The sequence below is a fragment of the Chionomys nivalis genome, chromosome 22 (genome assembly GCF_950005125.1).
Source record: "Chionomys nivalis chromosome 22, mChiNiv1.1, whole genome shotgun sequence".
Classification (NCBI taxonomy): domain Eukaryota; kingdom Metazoa; phylum Chordata; class Mammalia; order Rodentia; family Cricetidae; genus Chionomys; species Chionomys nivalis.
In genome coordinates, this window is record NC_080107.1 from 41,861,858 (window position 1) to 41,881,786 (window position 19,929).

The window sequence follows — 19,929 nt, forward strand, 5'->3', positions numbered from 1 at the left end:
GCTATTTGGGTTACATGTCAAAGGGGGTGCAGGAGGTGAGAAAACTTAAAACTTAACCAATTCTCTTCTAAGGACCTGCAGATAAGCTTCCCGGCTCACCGGCGCATGGGCCCGTTTCACTCAACCGCTTACCCACCGCCTTCACCGCTTAGTTACATTGTTTCTTACCTTAAACAAGCAGACAGCACCTTCTCAGTTCGAAAGCTGTTGTCTGTTCTTGAAGCTCTCCTTCCCTCTTTTAACAACAGCTCCTTGGCCTGACTTCAGGAAATCACCTTCTCCTGTTGCAAAATGTCTTAGAGGAACTGTCTGGCAGGGACCCCTCAACCCCCAGCCAAGGAACAACGGGTGTGTGGTCTGAGCTTCTCAGGCCAGCTCTTTCTCAGGTTTATTTGTGATCAGCTTCTTTTGCTATTTGTGCACAGGGTTTAATCCCATAGGCTGAAGGGTTCTGGCAGGTGCACACACCCGTGGGACACTCAGTGTTCACTCCCGGGGCTCCTGGACAGGACATTCCTTTATGCCCTTTCTGGTAAGCTATTCCCTGCTCCCTAACAGAGGCAGCCACCATTGTTGATTTCTGCCTGGGCCTGACTTCATAGAACTTAAGAGTGGATTGCACAGTGTGTGTTCTTCAGGGTTTGGCTTCTGTACAATGACCCTGAGATGTGTCCATGCTGTTCTGCTCCAGTGCCTCTGGTGGCTGGATGGGCCAGAAGGCTATCCCCTACTTCCCTCGCCCTGGTACCTAGACCTTGGGGTATAGCAGGCTCAAGTACCAATACACCCTTAGTGGGCTTTTCTAGGAGAGGTTGTGGGCTTCCTGTCTCTGTGAGGCCTGGCTGCTCCACCCCTACTCAACTGCCAGTTCCCACATCCCTTTCTGGAAGCCCCTTGTCTGATGTTGTCCGAGATCCAGTTCTCCTGCTCACAATGAAATATCCAACTTGAGACACACCTGGCCCTGCCATTCTGCTTAAGGCTTTTCCAAGGCTCTCTCAGTCCCTGGAGGGAGCTTAACTACTCAAAGAGGTCCCAAGCTGCCCATATCCATACCTAGACGCACACCCCAGCCCTTGCACGTGCTAGGCTCTCCCGTCAGATACAGTGTCTCCCCCAGCTTCTGCTTCCTGTCCCTTGTTCTGGCTAAGGCCTGGTTCACTCCCAGCCTGGACAGTGTGTCTGAGATGAAGACTCCTGTGACTGACAGATAGTGAACCGAGAGATTCCTTCGCTCTTCCTCTGCCCCTCCCCCAACCCCACAGCCTTCCTATCCTGGCCCTCACCACTCTGATGGAGATGCTGGTGTTGAACTGCTTGGGTCTTGAGCAGGGGATCTGTCTGCCTGGCTCCCTGCCATAGCCCCTTCAAGCCCAACCTAGTATTTGTGGGTCTTCAACAAATACCAGAGAAATGAATGGCTGTTAAAAGAATGAATGAAAATCCAGGGAGGCGGGGCTGATTTCAGTCTGGGGCCAGTTCCCTTTCCAAATGGGAAAACCAGTCTCTGCTATATGAACACTGGTGATTGGGGGCTGGGGCGGTTCATGGTTGCCCCTGAGCAACTCAGGTGGGGTCTCCCATGCCTCCCACTTCTCCCCTCACTGGTCCACAGTTCTAACTCAGCCTCAGCTCCCTGCAGGAGTTCAAAGGGGGAGAAGGAATAGGCAAGATGTCACGGCCTTGGGGAGGTGGCAAGGAGCACATGCCCCGGAGCCATAAACCCCAGAAGCAGGAAAACATTCCACAGCTGTGTGTGTGTGAGCGCGCACATGTGTGGGTATGTGCACGAGTCTGTGTGTTGCAGCTATGAACTCCAAGCCAGGCTGTAAGCTTCAGGAAGAGAGAGGGGTGGGGTGGGGGGCGGGAAGGAGAAGGAAGTGGAGCTGTACAGATGCTATAGCCATTAAAGAGGAAGGTGCTGAGAAGATGTTCCAAAGCAGGGAGACAGGTGGCTGGGCCTGGGGTGCTGCCCCCCGAGGGGGTGGACGTGTGTGGCACCCGTCCCAGCCTGGCTGCCTGGCCACAGACCAGCTGACTCTGGAGAAGGCATCTAGTCTTGAACAGGACTGAAATGACCCTTGGGTCTCTCTGGAGCAGGGGAAGTGATTTGCCTGGGGGCTGGGGTTGAGGTAAGTAGAATGGCAAGTCAGGAAGCTGCTCTGGGAGGAGGCGTTCCCCTGGAGACGGAGGGAAGGGGTCAAGGGTCCACCTGGGCAGGCTCAAGGCCAACCCTGGTCCTTCCCACCTTTGACGCCCCGCCCGCCAGCTCTCTATCTGCTCTGTGCTTTAGCCCAGCAGACCCTAACAGCTGTGCCATCAAACCACGAGCGTCCTTCAGAACACAGCCTGGCTCAGAGTGTGGCTGTTTGCCCATGGCCCTGCCTGTGCATATAGGTCTTGAAAATCACATATACACGCAAGGCTTGTCCAGGGCTAGCCATGTGCAGAGAGCTCTTCGTGCTGTGCCTCATGGGTCTTCTGGCAACCAGCAGGTGCCAACTGTGGCCTTTTCCATTTTTACAAAGAAAGATAGAGGTTTTACTCAAGGTCACCCAGCCATATCAGACTGCCTGGACTTGTCACTTATTTTCCTTTGTCCTGTGAGACTGGAGGGGCCCTGAGCTGTTGCCTTCTTGTCTTGGTTCATGGGTGGGCGCAGTGGATTCTTGGTATGACCTGGCTTCAGTGCCCAAGGGTTCCAGGTGGCATCCCTTCTCCGCCCAGCAGGTGGCATGGTCCCAGTGGGACCATGTAAGGGTCAGCCTCTAGGCCACAAAGCCTGGAGTGAAGGCTGACCAGTTGGTCCCCCCTTCCCTAGCCCCTCAGCTGAGGGAGTGGCTGGGTTTTATAGAGGTGCTGACATGCATGGAATGCTGAGCTCTCAGCCTTCAGGACAGCTGTCTGTCTGCCCAGCCCCGAGTGCTGTGCCAGCTGCTGTATTGGCCTCCTCCAAATTTTGAACACTCGGCCTACAGTAGTGGGTCACCTCAGAGCACAGAAGCCTTGTTCCTGTCTGGGGTCTACTGAAGTTAACCTGGCAGAAGAAAACAAGCTTCAAGTCTCTTTAGTTCTATCTTTGAGGTCTGTGCCTAGGCTGCTGTTTGGGGTTCTGTGTGCAACACAGGGATTGTGATTGGCGGCTGTCACAAGCGTGAGCGTCTCAGGACACTGCGGCCTGTTAACATGCTAGAAGGCCGAGGAAACATCTGCCCTATGGCCCCACGAACTTCTGCTGGCATTTGCACAAGGCCGAGGGGCTCGGGGCAGGCCAGTCCTCTAGTAAGAACTGTGTGGTCTGCCTCTCATATTGGTGGGTTCTCACTGTGGAAAGACACTGACTATCTTCTGGAGCTGGGTGCTGGAGCAGGGCTGGGTCTCAACTCCTGATTCCCTGCTGTTACCTAACCCCCAGACTGTCTGGCAAATGACATCCACTGCATGTGGCCAGAGGAGACAGCTACAGGCCAGGTTTTTCTGTGGACCCAGGAACTTGGACATAACTTGTAAATCTTCTCTACGAAAAAAAAATCTAACTCTAAGTTTTAATATAGCACTCAAGCTTCTAGATGTAATCTGGCTTGAAATAGCTATTTCAAAACCTTTCCACCATTCATATTTGGATCTCAAAAACCCTAACTAACCAAGAAGGCCTAATCAAGCCTTTTATCATTCTTTATTACATTTGTCCTAACCCCTGGATTAGAAGATTCAGGCTATGGTATAGAAGTTGGTGGAGATGCCCATGGGTCCCTTGGGCAGGAGATTTTCTCCTGGATTAGCCTGTCCCTTGGGCTGTCCCTGGCTTTTGCTACTGTGTCCATACCGACCATGGGCAAGTTGTGATGTGCCAGGAGCAATGCAACTGCAGTACCAATATTTCCCGACTGGCATGAGCCTGGGTGTCCAGCTTCTTAGCTTTCTGTTTATAGAGTGCCAGCAACCGCTCACTTCCGGTCACCCTAGGGATTCTAACCCTGTCCTTGATTAGGTTTAGAGACAGAGGAACCCCCACTTTTTGTGGAATCTCAGACCACAGTAGCCTGAGGAATCTTACCTAGCTGGAGGCCTGGGTTCCCCAACTTGAGCTTCATGTGTAGGCTCCCCACAAAAAAGCCAGTATTCCTAGAAGAGATGGGTAGCAAACTCAGAAGTCTGTGTGGTGGTCTAACCCAGGACATTCTCACCTTCTTGTCACTTAGGGGTCTGCAGTCCCCTTCCTGGGCAGCTTACAGTGGGTGGAGGGGTAGTGACTCAAAATGTCCTTTCTTCTGCTTTGAGCTAAACTTCAGGGGGAGTCCCAGCCTCAAGTCAGAGAGGCCATTCCAGCCAAATGGGGGTGGGGGAGCTTCCCAGGAAAAGAAGCCTCAGAGGAGCATCTTGGGGGTCTCAGCTGTGGGGAAGAGTGATGAGGCAGGGCCTTGAGGCAGTCGGACAGGAGTTAGACCAGAGGCCTGGAGCCACTGACTCCTTTGGTGACTCTAGGCTACCTCAGGCCCCAGAAGTTTGGTGGGTGGAACTGAGAACAGGGATACAGTGGCTCCCTGGGCTTCAAGGACAGGTGATTTATGGGACTCAGTACAAAATGCCCCCATTTGGAAAGCAGGACAAGACTTTCTCTTTCTCAGTGCATCTCTCCTGGCACATCATGACATTTTTATCATGTGGAGCACTTGACAGTAAAGTATCCCCCGTCACAGGTGTAAGGGAACCCACTGAAGATAGAGAGAGTAGCAGTTATCACTGTGTGGGAGAAGAGCATGGTGGGGGGCACTTTGAGTCTGTTTCTGTTTCTCTGAAATCCTCAGCCCATTGTGGGCGGGGTAGTTCTGTCATGGTTGCCATAGAGTCTTGAATCTGGAAGCCCCAAAGAGTCAGGTGTAGGGGAAAGAAGGCACAGCTAATGCAGGGAGCCAGAGTCTAGAGGGTCACACACTGGTGGAGGTCACAAGGCCAGTGGGATACTGGCGCCATGGGTATGTCTTCCAGGTGGCCAGACTATGGCCTGTGTTTTGCCAGGCTGAGGGAAGATGCTAGGTGGTTGTGTCAGTTGGGCTGTGGGGTGCCTCCCAAGGGAAACTGTTAGTCACCCTGGCACTGGGGCATGCGAGAGCCAGAAGTGCCAGGAGAGGCTGGGTCTGTTCCAGGTTGTGCAGGGTCTGGTAGTCAGCCAGGACGGAGGAGAGCAGTGGCAGAGGCTTCCAGAATAAGAGAGATCTGATCTGTGTCTGAGTGAGATCCTGTGCGTACGTGCGTCCATGCGTGTGCGCTTTGTGATTGGTAATAAAATGTCTGTGCTTCAGCTCGCTGGCCCCAGGGGGCAGTGTGGGCCTGGGTAAGGGTCAGGGGAGGTCAGGGTGCCAAAGAGCAGAAACTGAATACCCTAAGGTCAGCTGCTACAGAACAAGGGGAGAGTGAGACCTGATCCCTTGACCCCCTTCAGGCTCTAAGATGTGAGAGCCAGCCGGCAGCTTTGAAGAAGCAGGCAGAAGGAGCGGGCGTGTGGAAGAGGAGCATGGCACTCATGTCTGTCCCAGCTTTAATGTGTGGCCTTAGGCAGGTCACTCCATTTCCCAGCCTGGGTGTCTCAGCTGTAAAGTACAAATAATGAAGATGCTTGTTCCCCAACACAACCCCTTACAAGGCTGAGTGTTTATTGTTACTACTGGTCTCTTTGTTTCTGGACTTTGTCTGGTGGTCGGACACAGTACTTCCCCAGGGTACAATGCTGAGCAACCTAAGAAGGTAACTGAAGAAGCTCACCATCCAGCAGGGAGGGAGGGAGAAGGAAGAGAGGGAAGAAGAGGACTTCCTTATGGAGGCAGGGGCATGGATGAAATGGCTCAGCCATCTTATGAGATGCTTCAGTATCACTTGCCCTTTGAAGGGGCCTGTTTTCCAAGATGCAGTGCTCTGGAGAGCCAGACACATCAGGGCAGACATCTCGAAGTCGGCTAGAATTCACGGGGAGGACTGACGTTGGGCACCCTTCAGCTCCAGCTCAGCAAGACCAGAATCCTAGAGTTCAGCTTGCTTGCCACTAGCTGCCCAGCTGGTGTGGGGTCCAGCCAAACCGATACCAAACATCTGCCAAATACCCAATGCCTACCCTTAACCTGATCCTCCTAGGCATCTGGTCAGCAGGCTGAAGCCATCTCTTCCTCTCCCTGGAGCCATTGGTTGGTTGATCTCTGAATGCCCCTCAGTTCCTCAGGTCTGTTCTCCAAGGATGGAGGGTGACCTGGATGCACGCAACCTCCAGACCTCAGTGTCTCCCTGTAAACGGGAGTTGGAAGCCTGGGCAACACATGGTTCCCAGCCTCCTATGGAAGCTGAAGTTGAATGGGTGGGGCAAGGGATTCTTCCTCCACCTTTGTCAACCTCCCTCCACGTGACCTCAGGCTAGTTGCTCCATTAGAGTCAGTCACTCTGGACCCAGGCAAGCCCGTCCCAGGCTCACTCACTGCCTCTGGACTGTGGCAGCAGCAGCCAGCAGGCAGCTGGACAGCCTGGCCATGCTCCAGAGGCGCAGAGCGGGTTAAAGTGTGCGTCCGGCTAGCCGCCAGCAGGCTGGGCGGGGGAGCAGCGGTGGGAAGTGTGAGTTCCTCCCCGTCTGCCTGACAGCTATAAAGGCAGCTGCGGGCCACAGAGCAGCCACTGGGCTGAGCGCCCCTCCTGGGAACCCCCTCCCTTGAATGCTCTTTGAAGTGGGAGAGGGAGGCAGCTGGGGAAGCAGGACAAGAGACAGACAGAGCCCACACTTCTCTGCCCTCCTCTTCCTGCACGGTGCACCTGGCAGCTAGCTCTGACCCCTTTCTCTGGGAGGACAACCTGCTGACCCTGGGTGAGGTAGGCCACCACATACTTTTCCCAGCTCATACTGTGGTCTCTGGGAGGTGTGAGATGCAGCTCAGTCCAGGCCAGACAGCTGTTCAGAATGGGGCTGGGGGATATCCTAGCCCCTGGGGAGGGTCTTTATCTACCGAGGAAGGGGGAGCGAGCTGCACCACACAGTGGCAGGGTGGCCCTGAGGCAACAGCCTTGGTGCTAGCAGTTGCTGTCTGTGCTGCAAACCGCTGCTGTGGGCCTAGTGAAGGTTTTGGACCCTAGGGAGAGATGGATCCTGTTTGAGCTGGACTTGGCTGGAATCCAGCAGTGTCTGGGAGCCTTAATGAAAACCAAGTGTGAGACTGACTGGGCACCTGTCTTCAGCGGGCGGCAGGGACTGGGGAACCAGGGAGGCCAATGGGACTATGTGGGATGGGGGTTTGGTGTCGGAGTGAAAATGGGGATGCAGATGGAGACCTGCAGGGGGAGAGCAGACAGATGGGGTAGGGGAGGTGGTGGGCAGTTGGTGGGATGGAGGGGTCTCAAGGATGAAGCTCCCCATTTCAGGATCCACAGTATCATTGCATACATGGTCTGTCTGGGTGCAGTCTGGGTGTAAGGGTGTTGCTGGCTTAGCTCCCACACACCTGCAGGTGCTTGGGGAGGGAGGGATGGAGAGAGGAAGGAGGGAGAGAGGAAAGGAGGAAGGCAGGGAGGGAGGGAGAGAGGCATACAGTTGGTGTCAGTGTTTCAAGGGTGCAGACGATCTCCAGACTTTCTTTCCCTGGAATTAGTGGGTGCTGGGCTGGGCCCCTAAGTTTGCTGTGGGGTGTGGGGGCAGTAGGCTGCCTGACTGTGTGGCTTTGGGTAAGCTGACTTTTCTCTCTAGACTTGCTGTTTTCTGAAATCCATTGTCTAACTCACCGGCGGCTGACGCCCACCTGAAACAAATTCTAGATAGAGGGCATTAGCTCCCCTGCAAAGACAAGGTTTACGCTGAGGCTCAGGGGAGCAGTTTTGAGAGTTGGGGCAGCAGGCCTAGATGCTCTCCTTCATTTGATTCTCCTTCCCCCTTGGTGGGTATTGGGGTTTCAGGTGTTAGCTTGCTGGGAAGGGGCCCTGGGCCCATTACACACACAGGCACAAGCTGTGCCTCCTTCTGCCCCTCCCCCACTTTCATGTTCTCGCAAGAGAGAAGGACCCAGACTTCTGGATTGTGCCCCACCCGAGGACCAGAATACTGAATACCCGGCTATGAGGATGTTCCTCTGACAAGGGAAGGCTGCCATTTCCTGAGGATCATGGGGCAGGGGACAAGTGAAAGTAGGGAGGAAGGGAGGACACCCCCTCATGAACTCTACGGGGTGGTCATTCTCTCACGTGGCCTGCACGTTAAGCAGGTAAAACTCCCAAGGTGCGTTGGACAAGGCAATCGACTGAGCCCGGTTCCTATCTGTCGTCATAATGACCGCTCTACCAGGCTGGGCTCCATCCTCCTTGGCTGTCTCTGTTCTTCACAGCCGTTCTCCAGGGGCAAAGCTTGGCAGAAGACCTCAGATGAAGGGTGTCTCAGACTTGGCACTCCTATCATCCCTTTGTGCCTAAGCCGGGCAGACATCTGTAATCACTTACAGAGCTGATTGCTGATCCCAGATGGATGGCTCCGTCTCTCTCAGATGGCAGCCGCTACCACAGGATCCCAGATAACCTTACCACATGGGGCACTGGGAGAACCCTGAGAGTCTATCCCCAAAGCAGGGCCTCACCTGATAGTGACGCTGGTCTTGCTTCATAGGATGGATGGCAGATGGCAACATTCACACTGGGCTTGGTCTTTGCTGGCCATGGCAGTTGTGGCTGGGGGTACAGCATCTACTGAGGCCTCGGTGAGTAGCATTGTCCAGTGCCCACCCTCCACCAGCTTCTCAGCCAGTGTTGAGCTCCCTCTCAAGTGTCTGACTTTGGGGAATTTTGCAGTAAGGGCGGACACATGCCCAGAGGTCTTGGTGTTCCCTTGGGCTCCAGAAACTTGGCCCGTTAGACCTGCCCCTGAGCTGGGACTTTGGCCATCCTGGAGTCCCTGACCAGCTAGCCAGAATGTGAGGGGTGTCTGGTGTCTCTCCTTCCATCAAGGGCCTAGAATAAAACACATGGATGGGAGGTGTATGTGAGGGGAGCCTGCAGGTGTAGCGCGTCCTGTGAGGAAGAAAGCAAGGTAGGTTAAGATATGCTCCAGGTTCAGCCCACAGGTAGTCTCCAGCGGGGTTCTCTCCAGTCATCTGTGAAACTTGAACTCAGGTTTCTGCGAGATCCAGCCAGCAGCCCCTCAGGAGGATGTGTCATCTGCTCCCCTCAGCTGCCAGTAATGCCTTGTGGGGCTTGGGGTGTAGGTTCTCCTGTGTTGTGGTTGAACCTTCTGCTCACCATTGGGGGGCTTTTCACCCAGGACAACAGCCCCACCTCCAACAGCCTGGAGGGGGGCGCCGATGCTACTGCCTACTGGTGGGGGGAGTGGACCAAGTGGACAGCATGCTCCCGAAGCTGTGGAGGTGGGGTGACATCCCAGGAGCGCCACTGTCTGCAGCAGAGGTGAGTTTGTTGAAAGCCCCAAGGGAGGGTGAACAGAGGCAGCCTGATCCATGAGCTGGTGACTTTTCTCCTGGGCTCCCATTTGGTATATGCACGCTCCTCTTCCCATTGGCCTTCACGGGGCATGGCACTACTAAGAGATCCTTAGCAACAATGTTTTGGGGTGCCAGAGAGGGAGCGTCAGAAAGGAAGTTCTGGGTTTTTTAGAGCTCTACCACTGAGGAGTGAGACTCCCCTGTCTTCTGAAGCAGGGAAGAGCACAGGCAAAGTTTTAAGAACCTTTGCTCTCAGAGGGACCTGGGTTTGAGTCTTGCCTCTGCTACTTCTAAGCTGTGTGACTTTGGGTAGAGCGCTTAATCTCTGTGCATCAGTTTCCTCATCCATGGCATCACGTGGAGAGCATGAAGCCAGCTGATGTTTCTGGGTACACATGACATCGCATGTATTTGCGTGTTAGTATGGGCTTCAGCAAACATGGTTGTTACTCACAGTATAACTCTGTGGCTGGTACTGGGAATACAGAGGGGAATCAGATGCCATCCTAGGAGTCTGGGATGCTCGTAGATGGCAGAACAGGTGTCAGGACCCATAGCTACCACTCCAATCCTGGCTTGGTACCGCATTTTCCCATCAGGAGGAAGTCTGTTCCAGGAGCAGGGAACAGGACCTGTGTGGGCACATCCAAACGGTACCAGCTCTGCAGAGTGCAGGTGAGACCAGATGCCTGAAGCACATAGGTCTTGGTCTTGCCCCTAGACTACGGACATCCTTCTGCTGCCACAGCCCTTTCAGGGAGAGTCCAGCGTAGCTGGCTGATGCCCAGGCTAACACCAGGTCCATCATGCAGCATCCCCAGCATGTTGGGAGTGGTAGGATGGTTTGAGCTCCCACCTATTCCTGGAAATCTAAGTACAGTTTCAGAAGCTGGGGTCTTCCACCACAGTCCCAATATGCCTTGAACATTTGCACACCAGGAAGCCACAATAGTTACCCCTTCTTCCCACCTAGGAAGCAGTCTTGCTGGGCAGCCACCTCAGGCCTCTCGCCCTAGCTCTTAGGTGTGCCCGCATGCACTGTTTCGTTAGCCTTGGCTGGACGCCAAGATGGCAGAGGCTTCAGAGGAGGCACTGATTCCAGCCGGGGTTCTGAGGAGTACCCTCTATGGGACCAAAGTCAGTCTGAAACCTGGCTGCTTATCCAAGAGCCACCAGGGCATGGTGGTTGAGGTGCCAGGTCTGCCTGTCTTACTTGGCTTGCCCAGCTGTGTGCACATGTGGAGTATGAGAGCTGAAGGGAATCTAGAGGCCATGGCTAGTCATGGAGTCAGGGTTGGTGGTCATTCATGAGCTCCTGAAGGAGACAGACACTAACCTAGTTTGGAGTCTAGCTCCAGCATGGGCAATTGCCCCCGTATGCCCAAGGTTCTTCATACAGAGTCCACTCCTGCTGATTTCAGTTCCTGTGTTTAGCCATCAAGTACACTGGATTAGCTATAGGCACTTTGCACCCAGATGTGTACACATGTGGAGATGTCCACATGCCAGAGGATGGAGTGTGGGGAGAGCCACCAGTGTCCCATCTATCCCAAGGTCAGGGTGATAACCAGAATATTAGGAAGGCTGGTACTTGGTGGTACTGGAAGAATAATCACTGTCCCTTCTGAGTAGTTGGAGGTGAGGGGGAGTGAGACCGGGAGCAGGGGGCAAAATGGACTGAGTGCCCCCCCCCAGGGTCATCTGTAGCCACTTCCTGCTCAGCTCCTCCTGGAGCCTGTGCGCCTTCTTCTTTCAGGAGTGTCCACCGGATGGGAGGAGCTTCCGTGAAGAGCAGTGTGTCTCCTTCAACTCCCGTGTGTATGACGGCCGGGCATACCAATGGAAGCCTCTCTACCCGGGTACCTGAGCTTCAGGAATAAGCTCTATGGGTGGGCATGTGGGAAAACTAAGACTCAGAGCCAGGTCTTGTTGAAGGCTGCGGTGGTCATTTACACTTCTCTAGAAGAGGGCCTGGAGGTCTGTTCCCTCCCTCCCTCCCCCGTGACCTGTGACATCACCAGGGACAGATTATAGAGCTGAGTTTCCTCCAGGGCTGCCCTCAGAGGTCAGGACTCTCCCACTGTCCCCAGGGGTTAGACAGGAACCAGCCCAGACAAGCCCAAATGAGGACTGGCCGAGGTCTCATGGGACTGGGGGCTTGCGTGTTGTTCCGCGCCCACCTTTTTCCCTCTCTCTCCCCATGGGAGAGGATACGAATTGTTCAGGCACAGTGTAAATGAGCTGTTCTTCCCCCACCCTGTGGAAACGCTGAGGTGTCCAGCTCCTCTGCCATGGGAAATCCTTTTGTGGGTCTCAGGTGTGACGCCTGCTCACAAGGAGGCAGAATTTGGAACGCAGAGCTTGGACTGGGCTCACGTCATTTCTGCTACCAGCACTTTGTCAGGTCCTTCCTTTTCAAACCTCGGCTGCCCCATCTGTGTAATGGAGAGGTGCTGTATTAGTAGGAGGGGATGGGTCCAGCACCCTCTCCCCTGAGACTTTCTACCTCACCCCCACCCCCAGATGACTACGTCCACATCTCCAGTAAGCCATGCGATCTGCACTGTACCACTGTAGACGGCCAGCGGCAGCTCATGGTGCCCGCCCGTGACGGCACTTCCTGCAAGCTCACCGACCTGAGAGGGGTTTGCGTGTCTGGAAAATGTGAGGTTGTTAAACATTGTACCAAAAGTATAGCCGTTCTCACTGTGCTGGCCACCCTGCCTGTCAGAGGCAGAGGCGCCCCTGTGCCAGTCCCAGCGCCCCAGCGGCCTCTCCCCTTGCTTCTTGCAGCCCATTGGCTGTGACGGGGTGCTCTTCTCCACCCACACGCTGGACAAGTGCGGTGTCTGCCAGGGGGACGGGAGCAGCTGCACCCACGTGACGGGCAACTACCGGAAGGGCAACAATCATCTTGGTAAGAGCGGGTGTGGCAGCCTGGGTGGGCGTAGCCCTGCATCCCACCTGCCAGGTAGGTGTCCTATCCTGGGTCCTTTTCTTCTCTGCCCAGGCCCAGGCAGAGGTGTAAGGCTCCTTCCTGATGGCCATAAAAAGGGGTCCTTTACATCACCTGCACACCAGTGGACACAGTATGGGATCACATGTGACCTTTGAGGCAGTCTTCAGGGAGGACAGAATAGGGAAACTGAGGCATGAGTCTTGGAGTGTCTGGAACTTGACTCTGGACGTGCTGGCTTCTGGGCTCAGACTGAGACTCTTCTCTCTAGTGCTGTGTTTAATGACCTGGTGTTTGCGTCTGACCCTCATGTTTGGGATCCACGCGTGAGACAGACCTTCCTGTAGCACTTGTGATAGTCACTGCTCAACAGAATGCATTACTGTGTCCCAAGAACTGCGTGCGGAGTCAAACTAAGTTATTACTTAGTTATATTGAGGGAATTGTGGCTCAAGTTCTCCCAGGGAGGCAAGGGAGTCCTACTGAGACCTCCGGAGGGCCCACGAAGCCAAGAAGTCTTGTTTGCCCCCACATGAGAAGTGATCACAGAATCAGTGTGGGCTCCAAGAGTCCCTGCAGGAGGCCACCAAGAATGAAGCACCAGTATAGGGCGTAGGGAGGAAACTGATGAAGGAGGGGTGGGCACAGCAGCTGCTTGCATGTACAGAGTTGAATCTGCATGCCAAGTGTCTCCCTAGTGTGGTGGGCAGATGTTCTTTCTTCGGAGGCCTGCGGAAGGTAGAGTGTGGCAAAGCTGGGCTGTTCCTCTGTTCCCCGCTTCTTTCCACACGCCTGCTGCACAACTTTCTGCTGGACTCGAGGCAGAGATGGAGTCAGGGGTCAGAGGTCAGAGGTCAGGCAGTGCCTCTCCTTTAGAGCACTCAGCTCATGTCAGATGCCACAAGGCCCACCAGATAGGGCCTGTGCTCTGGGTGATGCAGCCTCTGGAGAGGCTGAGGTTGAAGTGAGAACGATCCCACTTATGCTGCTGAGTGTTTCCCAACCAGGCACAGAGCCAGGTCTGGCCAGCATTAACTCATCCACATCTGGGGACACCGCTATAAGGCAGCTGCTGCTACTGGTGCCCAAAGCTGCAGAGAAAGCAACAGGCTACAGTGACCCGAGTCTAAGGCCCTGGGTCTCAACCTGGGAAGCTGGGCCCTGGGTCCTAGCTACAGAACCACATGTCTGCCCTGAAAGATCTGGGCTCCCTAACCACGTTCAAGGCTAGGTCATGTCCTGAAGCTCATGGGAGTCAAGCGCTAACTGCTCAGGAGTCTTTTTTGTTTGTTTGTTTGTTTGGTTTTTCGAGACAGGGTTTCTTCTGTGGCTTTGGAGCCTGTCCTGGAACTAGCTCTGTAGACTAGGCTGGTCTCGAACTCACAGAGATCCACCTGCCTCTGCCTCCCGAGTGCTGGGATTAAAGGTGTGAGCCACCATTGCCCGGCTCTGCTCAGGAGTCTTGTGGACCACTTGCTAATTTAAAAATTAAAGCCAGGTGGAAGGCCATGGGCTGATAGGGAGTTCATCAGGAGGGCTCTGTCTTCACCCAGCAGCTCCCTTAGACTCCCATCCCTTCGTTCTGAGGCTGGCTATGGTCGGGGGTGGGAGCTCTCCCTTGGGTGCTGTGGCGCTCACCCCGTACACTCGGTTCATCCGCGGCGCATTGGGTTTGCCAGCACCCTATGGGGCTCTTGGTCTGTTGCCAGTTGCCGGCCCCTGTCAGTCAAAAATTAAAGCCAGACGATGGTGCGGGCCTGTAATCCCAGCACCTGGGAGGCAGAGGCAGGAAGGTCACTGCAAGTTTGAGGCTGCCTTGTTCTGCACAGCAAATTCTAGGCCAGTCAGAGACACATGGAGAGACCCTGTCTCAGCAAAGTGATCACTTCCCAGTCCTTAAGCCTCAATTGGCATTTTGTCTTATGGCCATGACATCATGAGCCTCTTTCCTGCTTTCTGCCTGGAGACCCCACGTGAACAATGCACCCTCCAGCAGCTACACTGGGGCAGTGTGCAGCACATAAACAGCTCACCAGAGCCCCTCACCCCCGCTTCTCAAGGAGCCCCATGTGAGACTGTCTCAGAGTGGGCTCCTCAAGGACCCATAGGGGAGGGGTCGGGTCAGGGACCAGGTAGGAACATCTGGCCCTCTGCGGCTTGAGTGTGGCCTCTGCGGTCTTCTACGGTGAATTTAGGATAGGAACACCAACTCTACGAAACCATCTCCTGAGGTCCCTCTCATCTCCCAGGAAAGGGCTCTGTTCTTTTTAACTCTTTCCTGCTGGGACCCTCTCCACCAGAAGCTGTGGCTCTTTGTCCCCTGCCTCCACTCCTGCTCCCTGTTGTACTTGGAATTGTCTATGACTGTCTCCCCACTATACCGAGGCCTGGGTGATGGGGTCTGAAACAGCCAGTAGCACCTCTTACAGCCCAGGCCTGTAGACAGTAGCTCTTGCAGGGTGGTCGGCTTCTATCTGAAGAGCTGGTACCCACTCTCTTTGTGTGAATGCATCAAGCCTTGGCCATCAACAAGATGTTCTGAGAAGATAATAACCATGTGTCGACATAGTTCTGGGGTCCGTGTCTCTGGACTAGATGAGAACATGGAGGCCAAAGGTCTCTCAAGTGATAAAGTAGGACATGATCTATGTCTGTGGACTTCAGCGTGTTTAAAGTCTCTGCAGTCCACTGTGTCCCTTGCTGGGGGACTGGGGCAGGCCAATGGTCTTGATGGAAGAGGGTCAGCTTCCTGGACAACATGAGCAGTTCAACAGGATTAGGTGAGATCACACACCTATGGCTGGGACAGCCTCTAGGCGAGTGCCCCTTACTTCTCCAGAGCCCACAGATGGCACTGACACCCAGGAGTGGCTTTACAGGGGACAAATGGCAGCTCCCTGCTGCAGCATCCTGCCTTCCCTGGCTTTGCTCACAGACAATCCCATTCTGCAGGTTACTCTTTGGTGACCCATATCCCAGCGGGTGCCCGAGACATTCAGATCGTGGAGAGGAAGAAGTCAGCAGACGTGCTGGGTAAGTAGGTGGAACTGGGAGTGTGTGCGTGGATGGATGGGGAATGGCACCTGAACTTTGACCTCTATCTGGAGAGTGGGACAAGTCAAGCGCAGGGCGCAGCTATGGAAGCCAGAGAGACAGCCGATTGTTGGGGAGGGAGAAGCTTACTTCACCCCCTGTGTGGAAGGTCCTTGTCCTTAAAGGTGCTAAACAAGAGACAGGGTTTGACATCAGGTAGTGAGCTCCCCATCACTAGGGAACCTGGCCCAGACAGAATCCAGGGAGCCAGAGGTAGGGTCTATTCAAGAAGTGAGTCACAGGACTGAGAGGCGGGTGGCCAATCCAAGGCCATGAGCTGCTGAGGAAGGATTTGATCACAGATCTATCTGAGACGCCATGCTGACCGTGCCCAGTTTCCTGTGGGAGGTGGCACTCTAGAGTAGAAATGGCTACCTTGGACATCCTGGAAATAGTGCTCAGTGATGAGGCCCCATCTTGATGACAGCCTTTGCATGGGTAGTGGGTGAAGCTGGAGTGTTGGCATGGCCTAGTGGCTGAAGCCCCGTTTGGGCAGGCACCAGTACCTACAAGCCATTCTGCCCTTGGCTCTGCCCTGTATGAGACAGATCTGGGGCCCAGCCTAACTAAGGAGAAGTTCTCCGAAACGAACTTAGTCTTGATACTGCATCCCGTCACCCACCTGACTTCTCATCCCACACCTCAGGGAGCCGAGCAGGACAGAGCTCTCTACTCCAGGGGCGTAGAGAAAGAGAGGTGTTCTGAAGATCCTCAGGTTGAGCCCAGCACCAGGCTCTCCTGCCTCCTGTCAGGCTCCGAGAGCATTTGAAGGCCCACTCCCAGCAAGTTTGCAAGTTTGCACATGGCTGGCCCCAGGCCTACCCTGCTGGGGACATCTGTGGGTTGAGCAGGGAGAGCCGGGCCTCCTGCCAGGCCGGTGGCTCTGCTGTCTGCGAGCTCACTAGGGCTGCAGGGAGGCCGGGAGACGCTGTGTTCTCTGAGCTGGCTGCAAGGCTCTCATTCTTGAGGCAGACACTGGAAATACCAAGGGCTGGGAAAGCCACAGGAAGGAAGGTCCTCGCTGTCAGGAAACAGGTTTTGGATGTGGGCCTTGAGCTGAACCCTGGGCGCAGATCTGGAAGCTGAGCCGGGACAACCAGGCCTCAGACGGACTTGGACTTGACGCTGTGTTCTGACGTTATTACGTTAAGGGTATTTTTCAGACACGTCCTGCTTGTTGCGTCTGCCTGATAATAAATTAATTGCCCCGGCTCCTCTGCTCGGATTGCATCAGGGCCTTTGGAAACAGCGCTCACTCCTCTGGCGGGCCAGTTCCTGGAACCAGCTTTAAGGACACCCTCTAGAAGACAGAATGTCCCCCCAGTGCTGAGGCTGCCTCCTCCCTTTCTTCCCCAGCTCTGGAGGCTCAGAGGACCTTTGCTTAGTCCCCATAGCTTCTGGAAAGGCCAGCTTCCAGGCCGGTGTTTGGCCCTGGCCAGTAGGGAGATGGGCTGTCAGGGTGTCATGGGCATATTCCTTTCTGAACCCGGCTTTCAATGGCTTCCAGCCAGGTCCTGAAAGTACCCAGTCATATCTGCCCTAGGGAAGTGGTGACAGGTGTGTCCAGGCTCTGCTCTTGCCTGATTGGGTTCCTAGTAGGTGTTAAACCCAGCAGAGCAGACAGGTTAATTGGGTAACTGAATGCCATTGTTTCTACTAAGAAGGGCAGGGCTGGTCATCTTGGGGTGGTCCGAGGAAAAGACTTCTGAATAGCACTCCACACCAGCCAGGCCGGGCTACAGTGTCAGTCACAGTGGGCCCTGGATGAGGCACTGAGACCCTTCCTCAGCTGAGGGAACTCGAGCTGGTCCCACAACCAGGGTCCCAGTCAGGCTGTGCTGTCTAGTCTAATATATGGCTGGTACCTGTTGTTCACAGTCGCAGACCCTCCTGGTCCAGACTGGCCACTTGGCTATGGCGCCAGCTCATTACCTTGCAATCCCTTTGGCCCATCTGAGGCAGCCAGAAGGGCAGGGCCAGCCTTCCCTGTTGGCTCTTCCAGCTACCCAGACTGGCCTGTGGTTGTTTGTTTTAGACTGATAGGAAAGTGTGTTTGTGTCTCTTAGGCCCTCACTGGCCAGGGCCACATGCTGGCCCCAGGCAGAGTGTCTGTCTGATTCCCTGTGACATTGAATTTCCTGTCTTTGGGTCATTTTGGAGAGGGAAGGCAAGGCTGGCCACCATTCTTGGAACCTGCATGCTGGCTCCTCCCTGCGTCTCTCTCTTTTCTGCTCAGCCTGTCTAGCCCATGCGACGCAGTGATTTGTTTTTTCTCTTCCAGCTCTTGCAGATGAAGCTGGCTTCTACTTCTTCAATGGCAACTACAAGGTGGACAGCCCCAAGAACTTCAACATTGCTGGTACAGTGGTCAAATACCGCCGGCCCATGGATGTCTATGAGACTGGCATTGAATACATTGTGGCACAGGGACCCACCAACCAGGGCCTGAATGTCATGGTGCGTGTGCCACAGGCTTCAGGGTTGTGGGCACTGACTTCCCAGAATCCAGCTACAGGTTGGGGCTTGAGGACCCTGAGCGCATATCAGTATTGTTATAGTCTGGGATGGTGGCAGTGTGTACGGGGCTTGTTCATTCATCTATTCACTGGTCACTCTCTCATTCATTCATTCACTCTGATTTTAGCTCATTTTTTCATTTCCCATTGATTCATTAATTCATCTATCCATCCACTTGCTTATTCTCTCTCTCTCTCTCTCTCTCTCTCTCTCTCTCTCTCTCTCATTAATTCATTCATCCAATCAGCACCACTGCTCTGTGTCAGCTCATTCTGTGGTCATTGGGAACCTCAAGGGAAGCTAAGGACAGGTGGCTGGAACCACTTCCCATGTTTCCATTGGCTCTCTATGTCCCTTAGGTTCAGCCTGCCTCCAATGGCACTGCAGTGTTTTCATTGCTCGTGGCCCCCTTTCCCCCCTGGATTCTCAGTGCCCTGAGCAGCAGGCAGGGCAGAGTTAGGACCTGTTTTGTGCCTCATGTTTTGCCGCAGCTGGTATCAGGAAATGCAAGTCACTGCAGTACCAGCATGGTGTCTTGTAGAATGGTCCTGTTGTTTCAAATTACATGGGGACTGGATCCCAGCTGTTGGCTATGATCCACCCAGGTCGATGGAAGCTGCTCTTGGAGACTAGAAGGAGACTATTTACCACACACCAGGACCAAATATGCTCAATCCAAGGCCATGTTAATTTTCTCTAGAAAAGTCAGCACACCTGCCATAAACCTCAGTATCCGCTGCTTGGTTGAGCCTACAGCACTCAGCTGTGCTCTGATGGCCGGTCACTGAAGTCATTTCAGTACTATCAGGGCCACGTGAGCTGTGGGGCTGAATGTGGGCTATGCTTCCTACTCCTTTGTCCTTGAGGTCACGATGCATGGACAGACATTTATGACAGCCCAGGAATCAATGGTATCTCAGATTTGCTCTCTTGGATATGTCAAGTGTGTCAATTTAGTGCTGTCCATCGCTTATGCACTCCGGCATGAGGGACCCAGGGAACACACTGCTAGCCAGACCTGCACCATCTTCTGGTCATCACTTATCCAAATGCTTGCAGTGAGGATGTTGTCAGTGGTGGTTAGGTTCACAGTCAACAATGACAACTTAGACCTGGTTCCAGAATGTCAACTGTTGAGTAAGTAGATAGCTGTTGGCCTTTTAGGGGAGAACTGTGGGTCCCTCCTTTGGAGAGTGGATTCTGAGTCTAGAAACTGGTTCAATAAATGGGGGCAAGGGGCATAATCTTGCCTGAACAGCTACTTCTACCTCCTTCTCCTCTGGTTTAACCTGTGTCGATCAAGAAGGACCTTTGTGGGCCCATTTGTCCATCCCCAAAGTGTGAGTGTGACATTTTGTCTTTTGTTAGCCATGTCTTTGTGTCTTGTTACTCTTACTGACTGCCATAGAGATACTGAATCTGCCTTGTGATTGGGGCATGTGGGGGGGGGCATGGATGCATTAGGACGTCACAGGAAGACTTCAGGTGCTTTCTTCATTAGCCTTATTCTCTTGAGACAGGCTCTCTCACTGACCCTGAAGTTCATTGCCTGTGTTAGGCTGGTTGGCTAGCAGGCTCCAGAAATCTGCCTATCTCTGTTCTCTGATGGCAGTGTTACAGGAGCACCCAGCTCTTACGTAGGTGTTGGACTTTTAAACTCATGCACCTATGCTTGCACAGCATGTACACTTATCTACCGAGCCATCTATCCAGCCCCTCTGTTACTGTTTTCTTCTTTTTAAGATCCATTTTTTTTTTTTTGTATTATATATACAGTGTTCTGTCTGCATGTATGCCAGCACTCCAGAAGAGGGCATCTGATCTTATTACAGATGGTTGTGAGCTACCATGTGGTTTCTGGGAATTGAACTCAGGACCTCTGGAAGAGCAGCCAGCGCTCTCAGCCTCTGA

General features: G+C 54.0%; 1 protein-coding gene across 2 annotated transcripts in view; it reads left to right on the top strand.

The window, feature by feature from the left end:
- Positions 1-6,673: 6,673 nt before the first annotated feature.
- The window catches only part of Adamtsl2 (ADAMTS like 2), a 32,147-nt gene continuing 18,891 nt past the window's right edge, over positions 6,674-19,929 (top strand). For both annotated transcript variants that reach the window (XM_057755816.1, XM_057755817.1), the window contains exons 1-9: positions 6,674-6,849; positions 8,624-8,714; positions 9,275-9,417; positions 10,052-10,127; positions 11,209-11,311; positions 11,976-12,121; positions 12,246-12,369; positions 15,361-15,441; positions 17,783-17,958. In XM_057755816.1, coding sequence (XP_057611799.1) covers positions 8,625-8,714; positions 9,275-9,417; positions 10,052-10,127; positions 11,209-11,311; positions 11,976-12,121; positions 12,246-12,369; positions 15,361-15,441; positions 17,783-17,958 — 939 coding nt within the window. In that variant the 5' untranslated portion in view covers positions 6,674-6,849; position 8,624. The remainder of the gene's footprint in view (positions 6,850-8,623; positions 8,715-9,274; positions 9,418-10,051; positions 10,128-11,208; positions 11,312-11,975; positions 12,122-12,245; positions 12,370-15,360; positions 15,442-17,782; positions 17,959-19,929) is intronic.